Source organism: Lepidochelys olivacea (genome assembly GCF_965140295.1).
Source record: "Lepidochelys olivacea isolate rLepOli2 genome assembly, chromosome: 7".
Taxonomy (NCBI): domain Eukaryota; kingdom Metazoa; phylum Chordata; order Testudines; family Cheloniidae; genus Lepidochelys; species Lepidochelys olivacea.
The window spans coordinates 73,166,178-73,191,125 of NC_140417.1; the positions used below are offsets into that span (position 1 = coordinate 73,166,178).

Consider the following 24,948-nt stretch of genomic DNA (forward strand, 5'->3'; position numbering starts at 1 on the left):
TTCACCGTGACTCTCAGACAGCCAGTAACACAGAAGGTTTATTAGACGACAGGAACACAGTTCCAAGCAGGGCTTGTAAGTACAACCAGGACCCCTCAGCCAGGTCCCTCTGGGGGACAAGGAGCTTAGACCCTAGACTTGTGGTTCCCTGCGTTTTCGCAGCCAGCCCAAAACTGAAACTTATGCATTCGATGAAGTGAGCTGTAGCTCACGAAAGCTTATGCTCAAATAAATTGGTTAGTCTCTAAGGTGCCACAAGTCCTCCTTTTCTTTTTGTGAATACAGGCTAACACGGCTGCTACTCTGAAACCTGTCAAGTCCCGCAGTCTCACTCCTCCTCCCCCTGGCTCCTTCCCCTGCCTTTGTCCAGTTTCCCGGGCAAAGGTGTCACCTGGGTCCAATCCCCTCCCAGCTCAGGTTACAGGCTCACGTATCCTCACTCAAGTGAAGTCATCCCCTGCTCTCCCATCCCCCATGCAGACAGTCGCAGCAGAACTAGATGACATTCCTCGGTCAATCCACCCTGCTCCCTTAGATGTAGTGATTAGAATATTGTTTGTATTACTGGAGTATTCCTTTCTGGGAAGACAGGAGAATGATAATCAGTAGCCCTACACCACTGAACCAGTTCCTTTTTAGTGGATGAAACTGTCATTAAAAATGCACGGATTACAATTAAGTCAGGCAGCAATCAACAGGGTAACAATGGGCACCAGTCCAGTAGAGTGAACTGGGGGAGGAGAAAAGAGAAGCATGCAGTGAATCACTGGTAACAGAGTGTGTGCATTATCTTTCTCCAGACACAAAAGCAGCAATTACATTTGTCTCCAAACTGATATCTCACTCCCCCAACCCAATATAGTTTTACATAGTGTCCTTCCAATTTTATTTCTGGAGATACCTTGGGGACCAGAAATTTGTAAGAAAAAGGCAGTGCTTTTGGTAGGAAAGGTGCCCAAAACAATGACCTTGTATAACTTGGCCATGATAAAAAGTGAACCACACGATGGCAAAGATGAGCTCTGGAAATCTTAAATGAATCAAGCAGACAACAGACATCCCCTCTGGATTATTTAACTGTGTCTCATGCTCTGAGATTGTATAATAAAATGCAATAATCAGTTGCTCTGTGATACTTTCTCTTCTGCCTCCATCCCTCTCCTAAGAGTCTCATGACCTTACCGAATTATGCTGTTACAGTGTCCACAAAGAGGAGTTCGGTTGCTGGCTGGGAAACGCTCAGCCCTTTGAATTGTTCCCCTGGCTACAGCAGGAGTCTGAGAAGAGGCTGATATTGAAGGAGACGAGTAGGCTGAAGTTGAGGCAGGAGATGGTGCCGGAGCACCCCGTGGTAGGGTATGTTTGGTAACGGAGGTGGTGGTTTTTCCAGGTGCAAATTTCTGGGAAAAGGAGTCATCTGTTACCCAAGGAGGGCGGCATGAAGGATCAGCCTTCCCTGGTGTATAAGAATGCACTGGTGCTGGTGCTGTTATAAACATCCAAAAGAAAATCAAAGAATGCTTTAAGATCTTTTCTTTTTAGATTGCAAACAACAACATTTAGCAAAATGTACTGCATTCCATAAATAAACATAACACTTAGATGACTCTAATTGTAGTCTGTCCCTTTAGCACAGATCAGAGCTGGAGTGAGTTCCAGGATATCACCACAATCCTTGATTTATATCCAAATAAATCACAGAAACCATTATCAACTGGTTTTCACTGAATTTATTAAGATCACTTACAAGAACATTGCAGTGTTAGTTTTTAGTTAATGGGAGTGCATGTATATGGTTGTGATTATTGCCCTCTGACCTGGAGTAACCTAGATTCAGAATACAGTGGCACGTTAGATTCAAATGGCCAGATCAAGCCATCAGCTTTTAGGCAGAACTCCTCATGATTTTAATAGTTTCTGCTTAAGTATTGGTATCATGAGATTGCCGAAGATGTGAATTTTTCCACAAATTCTCACTCTTATTTGTAATTTGTAGAAGTTTTACACCTGGATTAGTGAAGAAAATAGCCACACTTACAGAACACAGAGGCTGAAAGAGAACAATAAAAACAATGCTGGGGAAACAAATACAGATTGTTTAATTTTCAAAAAGTGAAACTGAATGCAGGTTAAATTGAACAAGTGGAACTTTATTAAACCTTGTGCACTGCTCTGTCCATGTGGCTTGAGTTGCTTCCAGCCTAACTACAACTGTTCCCTGTTCACCTAGTGTCAACCTCAATAAAAGCCCCTCCAGGGAACACAGGCACTCTGACTCCACTTCCATTTATCATGATACTCAGATCACATGGCCAGCAAGGCAAAATCAACAGCAACTAGAGGAAGAATGTCCCTATGATCAAGGTACTGGACCAGGACTCAGGATCTCAATTGAGTTCCTGACTCTGCCGTGGATTTCCTGTGACTCTGCCATGGATTTCCTGTAAGTCATAATCTGTGTCTCAGGTCTGGTCTGTAAAATGGGGAAAATGATACTTTCTTTCTCCCATCCTTTGTTTTGTCTATTTAGATTGTAAATTCTTCAAGGTATTGACTGACTGTTATATCTGTTTGTATAGTGTCTAGCACAATGGACTAATCTTGGGTGGAGACTTAATACAAATAACCATCAGGATCTAGAGTCTGTACTCACTGGAAAGCCCTCCCATTATCTTGTTCTCTTTTTAAAACTATGGACTTAAGTCTCAGAAATCTAGGTAAAACTGAAGATTTCACCTGAGAAACTGCCACATCTCCCAGTCACAGTGTAGAAAGGTCAAATATATTCTTTACTTTGGAAAGGAAAAAAGGAAACAAAAAATGTATTGATGTATTCTGGAACAGCCTAAAGGAAAAAAACCCAAGAGAGTAGGAAAACAAGGAAAGCCAGCGATCAAGAAGAAGAATACAGTGCAGACCTCCAGAGCCTTGATAAAAAATACCCTCTTTTCAAGCCTTTTTAAAATATTGATGTTAAGTGAATTAAATTAGTAACATTTTAATTTATTGTTATGATTGAAGAAATCACAGACTGCATTATGGTTACTTTGAGATGTTTACATAGATGTGTATTTGTGTTGATACTTGTGGAACTACATGTTGTACAAAATTGTGTAAAAGATGTTTTGAATGAGCTGTAGAAGATAATTATTATCTTATGGCTTGATGCTAACTACTGAGGGAAAATTATTAACTGTAAGTAGAAGGACCCATATTAGCACCCTGATAACATACTCTGATAACTTTTTCCAAATAGTCCTATTTTGGGCTCAACATTCTTATGCTTGATGTCTGCCTAAAGGTGAATTTTTCTTTTGGGTTGATGTGAGCAAAATTCCTCATCTGTTTGAGATCAGGAACTGTGAAACAGATCACTTCCTGTTTTTTAAGGATTCCAGACATACTATTTGGCTGCTGCAGAAAATATTGGATGAAGTTTGAAACACTGCATAGCATCCTCTTTGAGGAATAGTGCCTTTGCTTGCTTTTATTTTTTTAAAAGGTGTTGCTTTACCATAATTTTAACTGTATGAACATGTTCATGTAAAAAAAAAAAAGTCTACAGGTGCACACACAGGGTCCAGTCCTTCCTCCCAATAAAGTAAATAAAAAAGTTCATGATGGCTTCAGTAGGACCAGGATTTGGCCCTGAAAGGGAGACATAGTGTGTATCTGTGAATTAGTTAGGTACGCTGTGAGGAGGTGTACCAGTCGTGCACTGGGCCAACAGGGAAGGACCAATCACTGTGGGCCCAGGAAGCAACGTCCCCTTTCCCCTGCTGCGCACGCTGCAGGTGGAAAAGCCAGTTAAAAAGAGGCAGCCCAGCTCAGTAGGGGTTGGCTGAGGCAGGGGAAGGATGTGTACTACAGGTTCCTGCAGAGGCGCCTGTGATGCTCCAGGCGGTAGAGCCCGAGAACACGGACTATGCTGCAGGCAACTCACCGATTGCAGAGACTGCTAGAGACACCAGGCCGCCACCAGATGAGGAGGTGCTCAGGATGCAACTTGTGGTAGGAAGTGACCCAGGGGATGTAGTAGAAGCTGATGCCTAAATCCTTAGTATGGAAGTCCCCAGCTTCATAGGGCCCTGGGTCGGAATGTGGTGGAACGGGAGGGGCTGGGTTCCCTTACCACAGACCACTAGGTGTGGTTGCTGTTTGCTTTCTGGCCCAGTCTGGGGGCTCAGGGACCAAAGCCTGTTTATTTGTTCTGCCCCATTCAGGGGCTACAGATTGGTTGCTGTTCTCCTCTGCCCAAGGGGCTGATTCCCCAAATGCTACTGTCTGCCCAGCCAGGCGGCTTAGGGGCTATAGACTGTTTATTTGGTCTGCCCCGCCCACAGGGCCAGAGCCCCAATTGTAACTGCCTGCCGCAGGAGGCTCAGAGGCTATAGGCTAAGTGTTTGCCCTGCCCCGCCTGGGGGCTATAGACTAATTGCTGTTCTATCCCACCCAGATGGCCAGAACCCCAATTGCTACTGCCTGCCCCAGCCAGGAGGCTTGTGGGCCACAGACTATTTGTTTGCCTAGCCCTGTCCGGGGGCTACAGGCTGACCATTGCTGCATCCTACCCAGAGGGCAAGAACTCCAAGTGTTGTTGTCTGCCCCAGCCTGGAGACTCAGGGGCTACTGACTGTTTTTTTTCTCGGCCCTAGCAGGGGTCTGGAGCCCACTGTACTGCAATTACCTGATCTAACAGGGAATCCCAACAACTGGGTGGCGGGGTGTACCAACTCCGCATGAGGCCAATGGAGGCAGCTTGGCCTGATAATAGGGCCCCCCATCACATACACAATTTTCAAAAATGTTTTGCTGACTTAAAATACTCATAACTTTTAAACAACTCAACCAATTTCCTACAAACATGGCCTCAATATGAAGGCAAAGTTTGAGGGGAAATTAGTTAGTTATGATTTTACATTTGGCAAGTGCTAGGATCATCTTAACTCACATGACATGTATTATGGGCACACTGTTAGCAAGTTTGTGTAGGTCAAACTGATTGCTGTTTTAAAAAAACACCACACCAAAATACTAATTGAAGTGTATGTGAATTTTGGAAGGTACTTATTGAATTGACAAGTCCTCCTAAGATAACACATGAATGTTTTTAAAAAAAAAATCACTCAAGAAATTTAACTCAACAAGTCTCACCTTTTTTTGGATCCGTGTTACAGACTAACGACTGCACAGATTTATACCAAACTTGCTACAACAGATTATAACTTCCTATATAGGATCAGATATCAACAACGTTCTGTTAATTTTGCAGAAAACCTACGTCATTTTCACCATAACAAAATGCTAAATGAAGAATATACAACAGAACGCTCCAGCTCTGTCAGCTACAGCAGGGGTTCTCAAACCTTTTTCCTGCTGAGCCCCTCCCCCAACATGCTATAAAAATTCCACAGCCCAGCTGCGCCACAACAACTGTTTTCTGCATATAAAAGCCAGGGCTGATGTTAGGGGGTATCAAGAAGGGCAATTGCCCGGGCCCCCACACCATAGGGGGCAACACGAAGCTCAGTTGCTCAGGCTTCAGCTTTAGCCCCAGGTGGCAGGGCTCGGGGCCACAGGCTGCAGTCCCACCTGGCGGGACTTCGGCTTTCTGCCCTGGGCCCTAGCCAATCTAATGCCAGCTATGGCGGACCCCCTGAAACCTGCTTGAAGCCCCACAGGGAGCCCTGGACCCTTGGTTGAGAACGACTGAGCTACAGTGTTTTCTGTTTTCAGTGCTTTCTGGTTCACCAACTGGGCTCAGCACAGACTCCTGACAAGCTAAGGAAGAAAAACTGAACAGCAGAGGAGTCTGTGGAATTCACAGCCATCTTTAGAGGGGAGTGAGCAATTATTGGAAGCATACAGCATTTCCTGTTTGGAGGAAGCAGGGGAAAGTCATACTTGAGGAATAGAGAAAAAGATCTCAGAGCGGTAGCCATGTTAGTCTGTATCAGCAAAAACAACGAGAAGTCCTTGTGGCACCTGAGAGACTAACACATTTATTTGGGCCTAAGTTTTCGTGGGCTAAAATCCACTTCATCAGATGCATGGAGTGGAAAATACAGTAGAGAGGTATAAATACACAGCATATGAAAAGATGGGAGTTGCCTTACCAAGTGGGGGATCAGTGCTAATGAGCCAATTCAATTAAGGTGGAAGTGGGCTATTCTCCACAATTGACAAGAAGGGGTGGAAATCACTTTTGTAGTGCTAATGAGGCCAATGTAATCAAGGTGCCCCATTTCAAACAGTTAACAAGAAGGAGTGAGTATCAGCGGGGTGAAATTAGTTTTTGCATGGCCCCCATGCTGCCCCTCCCAGTAATGACCTCTAACTCTTATGGCAGGAGTTCTCAGGACAAAACTTGCTGGTGGCCGCTCTCACACTTTTTCCTAAAATATTTAATTAGTTTTAGGAAAACCAAACAACTATGCACATATACATGTCCAAAGCATTGTCATTTATTTATTGCGAGCTAGTAAGTCTGTTGTGAAAAGTGATATTTACAAACATACAAGTCTCACTTTTCACAGCAGACTTACTCAGCCCTGGCAAGCCTGGGGACAAATTAAGTCCTGGAGGGAGGGCTGGGAAAGGCAATGACGGTCAGGGGAGATGGGGGTGAGGGGCTGGGAAGGCAGCAGGGGTACTGGAGTCTGAAACCCCGCTGCCAGAGCCCAAGGCCTTGCAGCTGGAGGACAGGACCCAGGGACGGAGCCTGAAGCCCTGTATCCAGAAGCCCAAAGCCTGAACCCCACCGCCCCATGGAAAGTGGGAAACCTGCTGGTTGCCTGTTCCTACAGCATTGTGCCCCAGGCGACTCCAGAGGGGGGCAAGGCCCAATCCCTGCTGGTGGCCCCAGCAACCAACACCAAGGCAGTGCATCCAGAAGCAACAGGGAGAGCTACTTTCCCCCCGGTGGCCGTATGCGGCCATGGTGGCCGCATTTGAGAAACGCTGCTCTAGAGGACATGCTTCTCCGCAAGACAAGCAATCCAAGTCTGACAAACTTCCCATAAAGATGGCAAGGGGTCAGGAAGAGATGGAGAGGGACTTGTCCCTGAAGCTGTCTCAGGAGCCACGCTATCAGCCCCTCTCTTCAGGGAGCTTCCTCTACTGACAAAGCTCTTGTTTTTCACCAACAGGGAAGTGTCAAGTTAGGCTGTCTACACTGGCAACTGAGCAACAAAACTTTTGTCTTTCAGAGGTATTAAAAAACACACACACACACACACACACACACACCCCAAAGACAAAACTTTTGCCGACTACAGGCACCGGTGTGAACAATGCTGTCGGTGGGAGCGCTCTCCTGCTGACAAAGCTAATGTCACTCGTTGGGGGTGGAAGTTTTTTATTGGCAGGAGAGCTGACAAACAGCGGCTAACTGTGCACCTTTTAGCGGCATGGCTGTAGCGACACAGCTGTGTCACTAAAAGCTGCGTAGTGTAGCCATAGCCTCAGAAAGGGCATGCTCTGTGAGGATGTGAAGAGCCCATCCTGATTTCCCCTATCTGACTTAGGAACATTAATAGAGCAGGGATGTTAGGGAGTGAGGTAGAGAACAGAAATGAAAGAAAGAGTTAGTGGGGCTCTAGCAAAGGGTGAGTTGGGTTTCACTAAAACAGCAGTAAAAATGCCAGAAGCTGCCAGAGCCCTGTCTATGCTGGTGCTCCCAGCAATTACTGGCACAATTTTTTGGTAAATTTCCCCACCAAAGATAAAATGCAAAAGACTTTTATATTTTAGCCCTGCAGAACTCAGTGCTAAAGTCAGATAAACATGTAATATCTATCTATCTATCTTTCTTTCTTTCTGAAAGTGTTAAAACACCGTAGAATGTTCCTTAGTAATTTGGTTAGAGATTAGATTTTATTTATTTATATATTTTTTGCTTCAACAAAATCTTGAATTTTCAAAAGAACTTGTCAGGGCAAATTCTCCATCCTGCGACAAGCAAGGCCTGCAGCTCTAATACAGTGTAGTGTGTACCTTTAAGAGAAGAGGCTGCAGGGGGCTCACTGTCTGGAATGGAAAGTATTTCACCTTCTTAGTCATGCTGCTTCCTGGCTCCTACTTTACATCCCCTACTATTAAAAGCTTTGGAGCCCTCCGAGCTTTCTGAAATGGCCCCTCCTCTTACTTGTTTCTGGTTCTTCTCCAGGTCAGCTTATTCTTCTAATGAATTATTTAGATCTGATCCACTGGCAGCAATTAAACCCTCTATTACTCATTGACAGACCAGCTGTGGGCATTGCATGTTGGCTTCCCAATCTCTCCCCATTCTTCACTGAAACTCAACTGCTTTTGGAGAATGTCACCACTGTGCAGATTCTTGATACTGTGTTCTGACAGACAGACTTTGATGCTTCAATAGCCTCTATAGTAGGAGTAAAATAGTCATCAACAATGACCCTTCTCCCCACAAAAATAAAGACCTTAAACAAACTAGACTCACCTGCTCCCAGTCTTTCTTTTGTTTATTGACAATATCAGTGCAAGTAGTTTTCTTTAACAATGCCATCTAGATCAATGTTTTCCTCCCTTCTTTTCTTTGACCCTCTGGTAATTTAAGGCATACCACCCCCGGGTAAATTAAGTTAGAACATGAGAAACCAATGAATATAGCTAACACAGGCCACACTGATCCTTGTAACAGCAGCTCAATAAAATATTTTATTGAACAGGCAACCTTACTACTGGCATTTCCTAATTTTTGCATGCTTGTTTTTGCAATCTGATTATTTTTCTAATGTAGTTTTTTGCATGTCATTTCTTGGGTTTTTAAAAAAGCAAACTAAAAACCCCAGAAATTCCATGATGTGCAGTTATACAGACTGCCATGTGATTCATCAGCAGGGTTAGAACCACAGTACAGAACTCTGCTTCTTGAGTTAACAGAATAACTTATAGCTGTAGTAAGCTGTCATCCCATTCGAAGGCCAGCCACTAGAGCAGGAAAAGGCAAACATTTTACTAGTGGATTTCACAACTATTTGCTGACTGCAAAGGAATGGTGCCACTCAGGAATCCTGGATTCTATGACAGGTTCTGAGGAGAATGTACTCTAGCTGCCAGAGTCCATTCTTCCCGTCTCCACCTGCAAAGGCTCAGCCCTTCTGCCCTTGGCCCCTCCAGCCTATCCCAGTCCTAGTCTTCCCAGCTCCTGCATCCACCCTCAGCTCCTTGACACAGTCACAGTCACTGTCTACCTCCTGCCCCCACATCCCAGGTCCTCCTCGTCTCAGTCTCTCCTCACTTACAGCTGTAACTGTGGAATCAGTATCCTTAAGTGGAGTCAGCTGCTGTGCTAGATTTCCTCAAAGTTCTGGTTTGTGTGTGTTTGTTTTAAATAAGACTGGCTAAAGATTTTCTAGAAATGCCTGCAAGCATGACAAAAATCCTAGCCTCTCCACTCTAGCAGGGCCGAGATTTCTGCAGCGGTGGCAAGCTCTACTTTTGAAGAAGTGAAATTTAAGAGTAACCAAGCAGCAGTAGCTCCAAAGTAAGCTCTGTTCCTCAGGAAGATATTGGCCATGACATGGCATGGGGCTTTGAGAATGTGCTAAAATAAAATAATAATAATAATAATAATTAGCTCTTATACAAAGCTTTTCATCACTGGTTCTCAAAGAGCTTTACAAAGGAAAACAGTATTGTTATACCCATCTTACAGATAGGGAAGCTGAGGCATGGAGCAGTGAAGTGACTTGCCCAAGGTCACTCAGTAGGCCAGTGCAGAGCTGGGAAAGGAACAGAGGCCTGCTGAGTCCCAGTCCAGTGCTCTATACTCTAGGCCACCTTGTTTATAAGTTGATGATGTTGGGGAGAGTGGGTGGGCTCAAGGCACTCAGAGGAATACAGGTCAGTGTAGAGTAGGGGGTGGGACAGTACCTTAATTGAGGCAGGAAGAAATTTGGACAATAACACAGATCTCTACAGAAAATAAAGTTTTGAGAAGATTATTTAGTGCTTAACACTCCTCCCTCTGCTCACACCCTCCCATGTGTAAGAGAATGACAGTCATTGGTTATTGGGAATTACAGGTGCTTGAATTGTATGTACATCATTCTACTAAAATCACACTAACGATATCTGTTTTTTCTTTTTACTGAGTTCAAACAGTACTGTAAGACATTTTCTCTAAAAAACTTTCCTATACTGCAGTATCAGCCATTTCACTGTTTCATAATCATGCATCCCACCTTAGCTTTAGGCTTCTTTTTTTCATCTTGGAATTGTAAACAATGTTTAAAGATCTCAGCACAAGGAGTTTATATTCAATCTCTTAAAGCCCTGGGGCTGTAACTATTTACCTATTATGGTATTAAGACAGTTAGAATTAGAAAGCAATATTTAATCTCTAATTGATGAGTTCAAATGGCTCCCACCTATGGGGCTCTATAATTAAAGACAGTGATTTCTCGCTCACTCAGTTTTATGGATGATTTTTTTCCCCAAAAGTCAGTTTGTTCATGTAAAGCATAACAGACCAATGTATACCACAGAAGACCTGATAATATCATCTCAAGTTTCACAGATAGTCAGACACTAAGCTTCAATAGCAACATCCTTTAGTAAACTTTTTTTCAGTCAGAGAGCAAATGGGAGCCCCAGTGAGCAGTATAAGTACCACTCTTAGGTTGACACTAGCTAAAATTATCAAGATTAGTATCCTTCTAGGCTCAGAGATACTAACTCAGTGTGTTTTAACCCGGGAGTATTTAGCCAGTTGCCTCTTTGCAGACAAGGATGCTGCATGTGCTTTTTCATCATCTCTCTTAAGTTGCACTAGGATCCCCGCATTTTAGCAGCTTTCTTTATCTCAACAGACAGCACGTGTGTATAACTGTGACATAACTGCTTCTTCAAACAAGAACTACAGTCAATTAAAAATACCCTGAGTGGGCTAAGTATAGGAGTAGGGAGGTGGTGATCAGTAATAGTTATAATGCTCTCCTTTTAACCTCTAAGACCTGGGTTCAACTCTTCCCAGGGTCTTTTCTGTAAAATGAACTGAAATGAGGAAGGGTCTCTCACTCTGGATTTTCCATCCCACCCACTTGCCATTAAAAAATAAAGCAATATGGTGAATCATGTCACAATCACTGTAATACATTGGCTGGAGAACTGGTGCAAAATGACAGTCATGAGTATCCATAACCTGCTTTTAGTTCTCGCAAGATAATTATAACTTTTCAGTCATTCATCATTTCATCTTGAAAGCCAGGATTCAGTACAAAATATATCCCCCCATATAACAAATTGGGATTATTATAATTGTTTTTACTTTTAGCAGAGTGTTGTCACTATCTGCTAGGAATGATTTCACCAACCTTGGGATTCCAGCCATTCTGATGAGGAAGGAATAGTATATTGACCTTATAAATAGTTTTCAAACATCTTCCTGGCTCACCTAGAATGTTACTCTGACCTTTGTAGCTCTACACATACAAATTCACCTTTGATTTTTATTTATTTCACTAGCCTTCAGATCTCCAACTCTCGGTGCCATTACAAGAAGTACTAGATTGAACATATAAAATGTAAAATTCACAAAATGTGCCAACAGACTGACCCAACTAACCCATATCCTGTTAAAAAAACGCTTATAATGATTCAGTCACTCAACTTTTAAACACCCTTGCCTCTCCAATAACACAAAAGAAAGGATAAGCTTTGTTATTTTCTCTGATGTAGGGAAATGGGGAAACTACTCATATAACCACTATTACGAGAAGTTGAGTCCTTGCTTGCCTCCACAGGACTTAGCCAATTCTCACCCTCCTACTCACATTCAGGGTCACAGTTAGGCCCAACAAACAATTTTCTGATGGGGGAAAAAAAAAAAAAAAGACTAGCTTCCAAAATAGCAGGGCCTAGTTCCATTTATTTAGGTTCAGATACTTTTACTCTCTTAGACCCTATAGTGATCTGTGCACTGACCTATGCACTTGTTCTGCATGTTCTGAATTTAAAATACCACCAGAAAGAAACTAACAAATGCAATTACCACATGAGGCTTTTTTGATCTGATGCATCATTATTGATAGTTGTCATAGTAGTTTTCTGGTAGCAAACACAATTTATTAGTAGTAGTAGTAATCATTTACATTGTGCTAGCACCTGGAGGCCTCATGCAGGTCAGGGCCCCATTGTTCTAGGTACAGTACAAATATCTGGTAAATGAGAATGGCCGCTCCAAAGAATTTACTTGACACTGTCCTCACACTTACACACAGGAAGGTACAGCTCCTGCCCTGGAGAGTTTACAGCCTTAGGCCTCGATCCTGAAAACACTTACACATGAGTAATTTTACACATGTGACAGGTTTCAGAGTAACAGCCGTGTTAGTCTGTATTTGCAAAAAGAAAAGGAGGACTTGTGGCACCTTAGAGACTAACCAATTTATTAGAGCATAAGTGAGCTGTAGCTCACGAAAGCTTATGCTCTAATAAATTGGTTAGTCTCTAAGGTGCCACAAGTGCTCCTTTTCTTTTTACACATGTGAGTCATTCTATTTGATCAAAGGAGTTAAAAGGAAAGATCTCCTTTATCTTTTACTGTTCTCAATTATCTCACTGCTTTGTGGAATAAAAGATTGCCCTATAAATCGCTCTGTACACCCAAGCACTGTCCTAGTCTAAAAAATCACAGTTGAAAGAGAGAAAGCTAGGTATTTCCTGCCACCTAGTGGCATTCATAGAGAACAACAATCCTTCTTGTCAAAGGGGTGATGATATTTGAAAAAATGATTTCTGTTCAACACCAGGAGATGTGCAAAGTATGCTTTTCCCAGAGGCACCAAACAAGGCAAACATCTAGCAGTGTAACAGTGCTTTGAGAGATTAGCATGGATTAGTGGCCACCCCTCTGGTTTGAAGTACAGCCTCTTATTAGTAATGGCCCACACGAGCCGGATCCTCAGATGATTTAAATTGGTGTAGTTCCATTGTAATTAATTTACACCAGCTGAGGATCTCGTCCCATGCTTTCTTTCTGAAAAATAGCCTCCGTCATTTTCCACAACCATGCGGGTGGCAGGCTTGTAGAAACCTTCTTGGTTTGGGTTTTCTAGGGAGAGATTATATATATTGTAACACTGATGGGTATTTTGATCTGAGGGTAATTGCTGATAATAGTCTCTTAGGCCCCAATTCAGCAAAGTGTAAAAGCACAAGCCTAACTTTAAATACATGAATAGTCCCATTGACTTCAAAGGCATTAGTCACATGCTTGAAGTTAGACCGGTTTTTATGGAACCTTGATGAATCAGTGCCTTAACATATACATAATTAAATAGACTCCCAAAGGCCCCCAGAGGTTGGGATGGGCACACTTTTGTTTAGAGTACTAGGAATCTGAATAAATAAATTACAAAAACTAGAAAATGCCTTACGGTATGAACAGACACAATTAATAGTTAGATATTTTAAAAGTGAATCTCACACTTTGGAAAGGTGTCAGACTGACAACTCAGAGAAATGAACTCATATTTATCCTTGGTACAGCCTTAGTCCTGTCAGCTGCAAGCTTCCTCACAGTGCCACCGATGTGATCCTTTTTTGAGCTAGTGAGACTACTTCTACAGGACAAAGATTAGTTCAGATGGGATACCTATTCAGTCTCTAGCTGCTAATTAGAACCAATTGTGCTGATGGTTTTGGCCGCATATATATCTTTATTCTAAGAACTGGACTAAGATCAGAAGTTCATTCCACACAGGAAAAAAGATCTGTCCTGACTTTTGGCTCTACAGTAATATAAATTACTAGAAGCAAAGTGGACAGATGTCTCAATGTGACCGTCACAATCCTGGGTTGCCTATTTACGGAATGCCCTGGCATCCTGACTGCCCTCACAATGCCAATTATCTTTAGTTTTCTTTATTCTAGAATCTCAACCACTGCAGCTGAGGAGGTGAAATATTGTCGCACACTGGTTTGTTGCTTCTTTTTTTCTGCAGAAGAAACTTATGACAAGGGTGAGATTTGGAATACTGTGGTACCAGCTAAAAGGCTGCAAGTGGCTGATAGGCATGAATGAACAAATAACTCCCTCCAAACACCTAATCTTCCTCAAGGGACTGGGATCTCCCAATGCCTCAGTGAGCTGCAAATTCTGGTAACAGTCTCCACTGACTCACCATTGCATGCAGTGGACTGTAGAAAATGAAGCCAGAGAACCAAGTCGCTACAATGGGAGTGTGGCTCTGTAAATTAGAAGACTTTTACCTCTGAAGAATGAAGCTCAGGTTGCATTTAGATGACATGAGAGAAATGGATTTAGTGATCTCAAGTCTGGTCCTTGAATAGCTGTCCATATTGCTCAGAAATGGAATAGCAATACATACTGCAGGCTAGGTATGCACTGGCAAAGTTTTGAGGGGAAGTTTCCACTATGCCTAATGGCACTATGTGACAGCTGGCTTTAAATCAGTGCTGTCGATCCATCACTTCCATAAACACCACAGAGCTGTTTTCGCAACCCCCATTCTAAGCAATAAATTCCTTGTTGAACAGTCCAGGTCTCCTGCCTGTAGTGTCAATTTATATCCAGAAATGTAGTCTCCAGTTGCTACCACATTAAGTAGCAGCAATATGTTGTAGAGTGACTACAATAAATTGCCTTTGGTCTAAACACTATTATTTTCTAACACATATGTAAAATACAGTCTCTCCTGCATCTGAAACCTTGGGGAGGGGGAGGTTTTGATTCATAAGATATTAAAATATCTCCTTGTGTTTGTTCTCAAGCTCCTACCAGTGGAGGGTGCTTTCTGCCGGGGTTACCACAATTTGCATTTTCCTCTTTTTCTCTCTAATAGATAGCATGAATGTTCTGAATGTTGGCTCTGAATTCCTCCTGCCCTTTGGGGAACACTATGCTCCTGTGGTACCCATGGAATAATATACATAGACAATATGAAGATTTGAAATAAGTACATTGTGTCCAGAGACCCATGCAGGGCTTGATTTTTAAAGCGCACATTTTAAGTCTGCAATTAGGGGCAATGATGCACAAAGACAGCTATCTGCAGAATTGCAAAAGAAGTGCCCAGGGCAATGGAAAATAAAGGCATCCCTCTGCCCAACTGTACACCTAATTTAGGGCCCAAATCCTGCCTGCAATGGCTTCTGAAACTCATTTACTTTAATGAGAGTCCTGAGTACTCAGGGTTTGCAGGATTAGGTCCATCAGGACTCTAACTGAGCACCCAGTGTATCATCAGATATCCCAGAGATGTTTTAGGTATCCTCTTCTCTGTGCTCTCATCTGTATTATGGGAATAGATTCACTCTTCCTTTAAAAAAATGAATGGGGTCCTTGTTCTCCTTTGCAGGACAGCAGTAACTCCCACTGACTTCAATAGGATTTATTCCTATTGAGTGGTGAGAGAATACGGACTGGCATATGTAACTAAAAACAAAATTAGTAGAAGTTTAAAGCTTTATTGTTAATGATGTTGAGACCAGTGATGAAATAGTTCCTTTAAATAGCCTAAAATATGTCAGATATTAGCTGGGTTATGTCACATCTATACCTCCCCATGAGAGCTTTTTGCCTCTCTTCCCTCTTAATTTAAGATACCTTCTCTTCTCTCTCAGAACTTTAGAATGGATGAGGACACTGGACTCTTGGGATTTATAGGCAGATTTGGCAGGTTTTTCTTATTTACTTGGACTGCAAGATGTAAATCATCCTTGAAGCGCTCTTGCCAAGAGTACAGTACGTTTATTTGTTAACTGAATTAAGCATGTTACTGGGATGGATAGGGATAGAATTTTTTTATTGGTAAGTATGTTTAGATTTTTATGTCCTTATGGTTTAATTTGTGCAATCTGGGTTACACATATTTGGTCATAGTTGGTTTTGGAGGTTTGTGGTCGATTTGCTCCACTTGTAACACATTAATACAAAGGAAATTTAAACAAGAGTTAACACATTTTCTAAATAAGTTTATAATCAAATATACCCCCTCAATAATTGCATTTGCAGGGAATGGGAAGCAAAACATTGCAAACAAAGTGCTTTTCAAGAATACATAATTCCTTACACGTGGAAGTAAGTTTGAGACGCTCGATTTATGGCCTTACTTATTTTGCAATTATACTCACTCAATTTAATAGACTGTCATACCTTAAGCCGTCTCTCATTTGTTTCACTAACACATTTAGGTGCACAGAGGGTCTAGCATTCTTAAACCTTATTATCAATATTCAAGTGCACATAAGTTCCCTTGTTGCTTACTGGGTACACAGCTTGTGGTTTGCAGATGCATTTCAGATGCCTCGCACTGGGAAATTTAGATCACTCTGGTTTCTTGTTAACCCCCTCCTTTCTCCTTTCCTAAGTCCCTTTCCTCTGACAGTGTCTTCTAAGCCGAATTAAAACCCAACATAATTCAGAAGTCACAATATTAGGGTGGGTTTGAAATTAGGCAGAACAAATTAGCTAATTTCTAACATGGCCAACAGAATTTGGTCCTTTATGTGTAAAAAGGCCTTGCATTTTCTGCATAAAAAGCTACTGGACATTAGTATGGACACTTTCACCTTTTTGAAATCACCTTACCTGGCTGGTAGACAGAGGGCCTTATGCTAGCAGTAGTGACAACTCTTGGTTTTGGAGCAGGAACTGGACTTTCACTGTAGCCTGAGGAAGGAGCGGTACCCTGGAAAACCGGTGTTGATGTATAGGACTGGCCCGTACCTCTAAAAGCAAAGCAAAGCTGTGAGCAATTTCCAGACATCAAGAGCCGCAGATTAAGAAATCAAGAGATTTGTCAGCTTCCATACCACCCCAAGGGATGCTTCCTTAATAGCACAGAGAGAAGAATGTGAGATTCATTAGCCTTTTTGGTCACTATAGGTGATGAAGGCAGCCAGTGCAGCCCCTATCACTGGCATTTTAATGACTGCTTTAAAAACAAATTTAATGAGGAAAAAGAGCCTGCTGTCAGTGTATCTTTAACATTGGCACCTTTACAGAATCAATCCCTTTGGTTGGGAAAACTAGCCAAATAGGGGACCTAATCAATCTCTAGTTTTGAGCGTGACCAACTGCAGGAAGATCCCATTTAGCAGGGGTTGATCATTTCAGATGTCAGGGCTAGGCATCTGAAAATGAGATTCTTGGTCCATTTGCCTAGTGCCTACAAAGAGGCTTCTCCTGGTCTCATTGAAATCAGTGGGAGTTTTGCTACTGATTTAAATGGGAGCAAAATCAAACACAATTCAGTGATTTATACTAGTGCTATGAGAACTGGTAACCCACGTCTTTTCAGTGGGACCAAGCACTTGGCCTTTGGAAAGCAGGGAGAAAAATGTATCTCATCTCTGAAACTAGCCCCTTTCCAGGTCTAGGATGAGGTTATAATCTATTCATTTATTTTTCTAATGTTTAAGTTCGGAGGGTTCCAAAAGCCTCTGATTTGCAATTACATGATCTCTCCCCTATGCTCCTGGATTGAGAAACTCTTTGAAGGATTCCAAATAGCAGCAGTGAGGGATTTCAATGCGGAAAGTCACCCCTGAGGAGTTTATCTCCACGCATAGGTGCTGCCACACCCCTGGCTTGAAGTGGCTTCCATCACATACAGGGTTTACAGTTTGGTTCAGTGGCTCTCAGCACCTCTATAAAAATTGTTCCAGCACTCGTGTCTCCAGCACTTTCTTACGGTACAGGTGATGAACCTGAGGGTATGTCTACACTTACCAGGGATTGATGCTGCTGTGATTGATGCAGCGGGGGTCGATTTAGCGGGTCTAGTGAAGACCTGCTAAATTGACCACAGAGCGCTCTCTGGTCAACTCTGTTACTCCACTGGAATGAGAGGAGTAAGGTAAGTTGACAGGAGAGCATCTCCCATTGACGCAGTGCAGTGTAGACACCGCAGTAAGTCAACCTAAGCTATACCGACTCCAGCTACGTAACTGGAGTAGCGTAACTTAGGTCAACTTACCCCAGTAGTGTAGCCAAGACCTCAGTTTGATAATAGTAAACCACAGCATTATTTGCAGCTTGGATTTACTGATCTTCACACTTGCAACCTTTTTACTTTAATTAAATGAGTTGAATGCAATTTAGTCTGGAGGACTGAGCACTGGACTTGAAGCAACATCCACTTACCTCAGAGAGGTCTTGTGAGGCATACATTAATTAAATATTGCAAGGTCCTACCAGTACACTGGGATATAAGATCAATTTTTATTAGGACAGCCAGTGAAATAAGTGGGAATAAGAATTTCTGGTTCCCAGGCCTATGCTCAATCCATCTCCTTGATCATGCTGTTTTTAAGAAACATAAAATGTTTGATGACCGCAAAAGTAGATACATTTCACTGAAGAACATTTTTCATGGCAAATATATTACCCTACTTATGCTATAAGACCAGATTGTCAAAAGTGTGGATGCAGCTGTCTGGGTGCACAAATTCAGATACATTCACAAAATACCTTAATTTTGTACACGCACCCAACCTCTAATGTTAATATTTAAATCAGTTGTTAACATGTGGATTAGTGTGCACACACATAAGTACATACACACCCATACTTTTTTGTGGTCTTGAATGTTGCACAAGTGTAGGTTTTGGAGATTTATTTTATTAGGTGCTTTTAAAGGGAAACAGGATGCTGGGGGAGAGATATCTGAGCCATGGGAATCAGTGAGAGGAACAGATGAAACCAGCTACATTTCCTCCTTCCCCGCTCACAGTGCAGTTGCAGACAAGTGTCTCCAGGGGAAGGGCAGAGCTTGTGGCTGGTTTCAGTGGCTTGTCTTCAATTGTTTCACAGAATAACAGCTCTCAGACAACTTCAGTGGTTCTTTGATTTTGCAGATCCTAGAGCTCACTCTAACATAGGGTGACTTCTCTGGTTTAGGTGCAAGAGTTCAGGGATGTTCCTGAGACCTCAGAAGGAGTCCCAAGAGCTACAGTTGTACCAGAAGGATCTACAGCTGTCTGCTTGCAAATCTTCAGCTTTATCTACTCAAGCAATCTGGTCATCTGGAGATGATTTCCCTGCTCTACCCCAGACTATGCCTGCTGAACAGTGTTTACAAACAAGGGCTGCTGCCCTCCCCACTCCTCACATTGTTCTTCCAGATGCTCTATCAGATGACTTGGCCATGTACATGGTACTCCAATCACCTAGCTCTAGCTCTCCTTCCCCTCTGCTGAGCAAGCAGCCTCCACGCAGGTAAAGAGCCCTTGCTCCTCTACGTACTGTGGAAGAGGAAATAGGCTGCAGACTCTCCAGTTTATTCAAGCCCCAATTCTACAACTACCAGAGAGTCAGGGATTAGATTAGACAGAAAACTTGCCTTGGGAAGGGGTGAAGAGGAAAACAAAGGAAAAGAAGAAGCGCAAGAGGAGAACAGGCAGAAGTCAGCAGATGTTGAAGTTTATGCTCTGCAGCAAGCACCTCTCTGCAGCAAGCACCGTAATCCATACAGGAAGAGTAAATTAAACCCTTGCTGGGGCTAAACAGTTCACTTGCTTTCCTCAACACCATGCTTGCTTTACAAACTCCTTTTTTCCTTCAGTCCCACTATTTCATTGAGCCTCACATGGGGAGGATCCCCCAAGGCCTCGTTCAGACTCTTATCCACATGTGCTGCAGGATTTAGGGGTTCTGACCATTGAGGCCTTGTCTACACTAGAAAGGTTTTGACAGTAAAAGGGAACAGATATCCTCGCAAATCCTCCTATTGGAGACACAACTTATACTGGAAAAAAGACAGCTTTTGCCCATCTAGCTTATACCAGTTCTCTGAATAAAATAAGAAATAAGACTCCCTCTCCCCCCCCCCCCCGATATTACTGCGTTTACACATTCCTAGCTATGCCAATATAACTTAAGTGTAAACATGACCTGAATTTGGTTCCATTGTGCCATGGAGAATATGAGGCACTGATTTTGACAAACTATTCTCATGAGTTTGAGTTTACTGTGGACTCTGCTATATTGTGCCACAATTCTGTAACTATGAAAGCTGCTCTCAATGACATAGAATCAAAATTCATGAAATTGTTTGCATTTACAGTTATTTCCTGTTGCTGTCCCCTCTTAAGTGTCTTATGCATATAGCTGCCAGCTGCACTGAACTTCAGTTGGAGAATAGTGAGAACTCACACAGAATCATTGCTCTTTTTTGTATTCTAGACAGAATGACTAAAAATCCCAACCTAAATACCTTACAGACAGTGTCCATTTAATCCAATACTGACACCAATTTTTTTGAAATGTAAGAGCTTATGGGACTCTGTTTCAGTGGCATCCTAAGGTTACTGGAAACAACTCAGTAGTAGATTTGGCCTTATGTGATGATTTCAAAAGGCAATAGTGTATGTTTTAGCCAATCTGAAGATCTTTCATTACTTTAAGCCTTATTATTCAAAGGGAAAACAGTTACACAAGAAACAGTGCAACATACTTACTTTTAAAGAATCTGATCAACACTTGCTGTGTACGGTAGGATATTATAAATTACATTTATTATAAAACCATATCTGAAATTCGAGTGTATCTGCCATTGCTGAGTATGTTCTCGTCTCATACGCCTGGGTTCAGTAGTAAAGACCCTTTTTAGGACTCTAAATTTGCAAAATGCATTAGGAAATCTGAGTCAGGTTACTCATGTTTAGACCATCATGCAGAAAAATAACTGCTTTGTCACTCATGTATTTCTCAATATCTATAGCACTTTAAAACTCTGCCCTAGATTTCCTTGTACTTCTAGGAAACTGGTGTCTGCTAAAGAGAAAATCACTTGGAGTAAATAAAAAAATTGTCTCCAAACAAACGAAAAACAACAGCACCACTGAGTTCAATAACCAACTATGGAACTGTTTATGAAGATAACCAAAGTGAGGATGCAGATTAGATTTAGTGATGGAGAGGAAAAGACTCCTGTAAGAGAGAAATAAAGCATTGAGCTACATCATTAAGGGTTTCAGTGAAGCTAAATCAGCTTTGGAAAGATTTACCAGCTGTAATTTCTGCCGCAGAAAGTAAATAGTGGTTAAGCAGGTGACAAAAGATATCCTGAGGACTGAAGATGATTTAATGGAACAGTAAAATGATAACATCTCTGAAAGGCACTGAAAGTGCCCAATCTTAACCGAATGGATCTGTAACAGACAATAACGTGAGAGGAAATGAATTAAATACTACGTTTGAAAACTATTAGTCATCAGGAAAAGGAGAGAGGAGACATTTTTAATAAGATCACTTTTAGGTTAATAGTTCACGAGAAGTCTACTAGTAGCATTAAAGTGGTGTGTTAAATACTTTTAATGTGTAGTAGCTGCAAAAGATAATATTTTATACCTCTTTTTTGACTGGTGGCTGATGGAGGTGGAAGAATGCCGGTTGAAGCTAAAATAAGACAAAAGTTTGTGTTTTTATGCAAAAGAAAATGTCATTTGAAATTGAGAACCAAATATAGCAGGATAATTAGGGCATCTTATCCTTTAATGAGTTCCTTATGAAAAGGAAGTATATACTATATTCAATAAGCAGTATGTTGAGGCATGTTAAAGTACATGACATGCACTACTTTTCATCTGGGTTACAAAAACAATGTTTTACTGTTATTGAGCCAAAACCTGCTCATCTTATTCAGACTAGAAATCACACTACAGTCTTAATAAGGTGAGGACAATTTGATTCATCGACTAAAATGCCCCAAAAAATCACTAGCTTTATACATTGGTGTTAATTCTTTAGTTGTAGGATTTTAGTTTTGCAATTAGAGACAGTTTGCTTTGACATTCACTAAATACTAACACAAAGAAAAAAGGTACATTTGCTTTGTTTCAGTGTCCACAAATCTGGATACTCCTAAATTGCACAAAATCTTAGTAATGTGAACCTTGAATTGAAACATCACTTCTTAACTTGGGAGCTCAGCTCCACCATAATTGTGGTGAGGCAAACAGCTGTCCCATAATAAAGACAAGTGGCAATGTAAATGAAACCACAGCATCAAGCTACTACACCAAACTTTTCCCTGGTTATTTTCAACCCAGACTGCATTTTTCAGTTGGTGGAACTGTAAAGGATAAAAATAAAGGGATCAGCCTGCAGAGATAACACTTAAAAGTCTATGGAAGATTTGATCTTGTGAAATGATGGATGTATTTTTATAAAATGTTAAAAAATGAATGACAACAGATTTGTCCATCGGATTCATGTCGAAGTCAAGCTATATATTACGGGTGAAATCCTAAATCGGTTATAATCAATAGGAGTTCTACAACTGTCTTCAATGGGGCCAAGATTTCACCCTATGTCTTTACAATGTTATTGAACTAGGTATTTAGTTAGCTATCCTTTAAACCTTGTGAGATAGGCTGTGAAAGAGTCAGGTTAACATTACAGGCTTTAAAATAAGGGGAAAATATGATTAATCAATTATTAATGACAGGCTCCAAAAATAATCCTGTAATCCCTTTCCCTGAAACTATTTCTTGGGGAACACAGTGTGTTTTAACTGAAGGGAAATCATTAAAGAAACTGACATCTCTCTCTTAGATCAGATTTCATTAGTTAGGAACATTGATTAAGAAGTTCCATGCTGCCACACATGTCTTGGGAGACTTGTTTTAAGTATCCAGGGAAAATCCATTGGCCTGGATTAGGCAACATGGAGAAATCTCCCTCCCATTGTAGCTGAGTAATTTTATGCATGAAGTTGAGGAGAAGGCTCTTCTAAGAGAAACTAGGCCTGTTCCAGATTTAAGGTGAAAAATTCGATTAAACCGGTGGAATGGACTAGATCGTCCCACAACAGCAGCAGCAAAGATATTACTGCCAGCAACTTCTTTTTTCCCTGAAGGTTTAGAGCAAAGATTTTTAAAGATGAGTGTCTAAAGTTGGTTTACTAGGTCCATATTTTAGCACCTAAATAAATTGCCTTGTTTTTAAATGAGAGCTGCTGGATGTTCAGTATTTTGAAAGATCAGGCTACTTATCTCGGTGCCAAAATGTGGATTTAGGAATCCAATTATAGGCACCCATTTAAAAAAATCTTTGGTATGCTCCTGAATGGACAGTTTATAACAAAAGAAACAAGAAGGTTTCTATGTAAAGAGAAAGAATCCAACTCCAGCTACAATTCAGCCCTCTGACCACTGGTATGGAGCTCTACCCCTTCAGAGTCCTCTTTACCTGTAACTATAAGGAAACTAATTTTATACAGGTTTCAGAGTAACAGCCGTGTTAGTCTGTATTCGCAAAAAGAAAAGGAGTACTTGTGGCACCTTAGAGACTAACCAATTTATTTGAGCATGAGCTTTCGTGAGCTACAGCTCACTTCATCGGATGCATCCGATGAAGTGAGCTGTAGCTCACGAAAGCTCATGCTCAAATAAATTGGTTAGTCTCTAAGGTGCCACGAGTACTCCTTTTAATTTTATACAGTTCATCTGAGGTCCCAGTTAGCTCTTCGGTCTCCAGACCTGCTGCATTACTGCACCTTGTACATCTATGGGAGATCTAACCTGGGAGTGTATCCCTTGCCTGCTGATAACAATATGAGGACTTAGAAACTTGTCACCTCTTGCTGTTCCATTTTGAGTGCAAATTAAGATTTCAGGGCACTAACATATCCAACTTCTTAGTGTAGCCCTCTTTGGGTCCCCTGTCTTGGGCTCAGATAATTGATTGTGGCAAGCTGTAATTCTGAATATGCTAATTTAAATAATTATTCTTTTCAATGTTCAGTTGTTTTTTAGATAGGGTGAGGGGGGCATCATGGTCCAGGATGCTACTGAGAAGCAGAACAAGGTAGTTAAGTAGTAAGGGAGTTTATACGTGCTCAAGGCAAACTTGCTTGCTCTCATTTCCTGATTAAGTTCCCAACCTTCAAACTGCTACATGCACCAGCAGACATTTTTGCCTATGTAGAATTCAGTGGGGCTGCACATGAGTACCTGTGCATATCTATTTGGAGGAACAAGGATTAAGAGTGATTCCTAAGTCTAAATGAAAAGGGATGTGAATAGAAGGGAAATGGAAAAAGGATCAAATAAAACACACTAATAAGTTTATAGTTAAAGGTTGAATTAGCGATGCAATTAATGCGATCAAAATGGTGTCTAGATCTTTAATTACTAATTAGTTGTTGCTACATATTATTATATTAAAATCTTATGTAATTAGCATGTGATTTGTAGTTTTGAGAGTGGTTACCTATCATTTTCAGAGCACAAATGGACATAATTCATTTTGAACCAGAATATATTACTCAAAAAGTTAATTGTGCAACTAAAGATTACGGAAAGTACCATGGAAAGTGAAAGACATCTGACAGTTACCTGTCCGTCAGAGTAACTGTTACACAGATGTTAATGACAGAAAAATTCAATTATCATATTTCAAACTGAAAAACATCCTTGCTGGGATTTACAAAACGTTAGTCTTATTTCAGGGATCTACACAAAGGAGTAGTTGCAGTTTCTTGATAATCTATCTTTTAAAAAGTATATACACACAATCAGCTAAAGAGCCATTATGTGAAAACCCACTTTCATTCTTCCTGAAAATCCTAATTTCAGGAATTTTTACATGACAATCTATAAATTTAAAGTTCAGTTTTTCAAAAGTTCTTAAACAACTATTATTTAGATAATCCCCTATTTTAAAACCCTGTTAGTGCATATGTACAAGATAGGAAGTAATGTAGAAGAGCTAACACTGCTGCCATCATAGTCTTCTAGGAGGATATTTTTCTTTTATAATTTAGTGTTTATTAGTCTGATTTTTTTAAACACTACACTTTAAAAACCCTCCTGCACACAAGTCAATGAGAGTTTTGTCTAAGTAAAGATGGCAGGATCAGACCCAAGGAATTTAACACACTACCACTGTTGTATTTAAATACCAAAATCGGAAACCAACAACAACAAACAAACAAAAGCTAAAAACTACCA

General features: G+C 41.3%; 1 protein-coding gene and 1 long non-coding RNA gene across 2 annotated transcripts in view; one reads left to right on the top strand and one right to left on the bottom strand.

Annotated features, from left to right (window-relative positions):
* LOC311524465 overlaps positions 1-2,989 on the top strand; it is a 30,860-nt gene extending 27,871 nt beyond the window's left edge. Inside the window, exons 3-4 of the long non-coding RNA XR_014712564.1 lie at positions 1,201-1,356; positions 1,997-2,989. This is a non-coding gene — a long non-coding RNA (uncharacterized lncRNA). The remainder of the gene's footprint in view (positions 1-1,200; positions 1,357-1,996) is intronic.
* LDB3 (LIM domain binding 3) overlaps positions 1-24,948 on the bottom strand; it is a 184,815-nt gene that overhangs the window by 9,012 nt on the left and 150,855 nt on the right. Inside the window, exons 9-11 of the mRNA XM_084635588.1 lie at positions 21,344-21,391; positions 16,580-16,719; positions 1,183-1,486 (exon numbers count right to left, since the gene is read on the bottom strand). Coding sequence (XP_084491714.1) covers positions 1,183-1,486; positions 16,580-16,719; positions 21,344-21,391 — 492 coding nt within the window. The remainder of the gene's footprint in view (positions 1-1,182; positions 1,487-16,579; positions 16,720-21,343; positions 21,392-24,948) is intronic.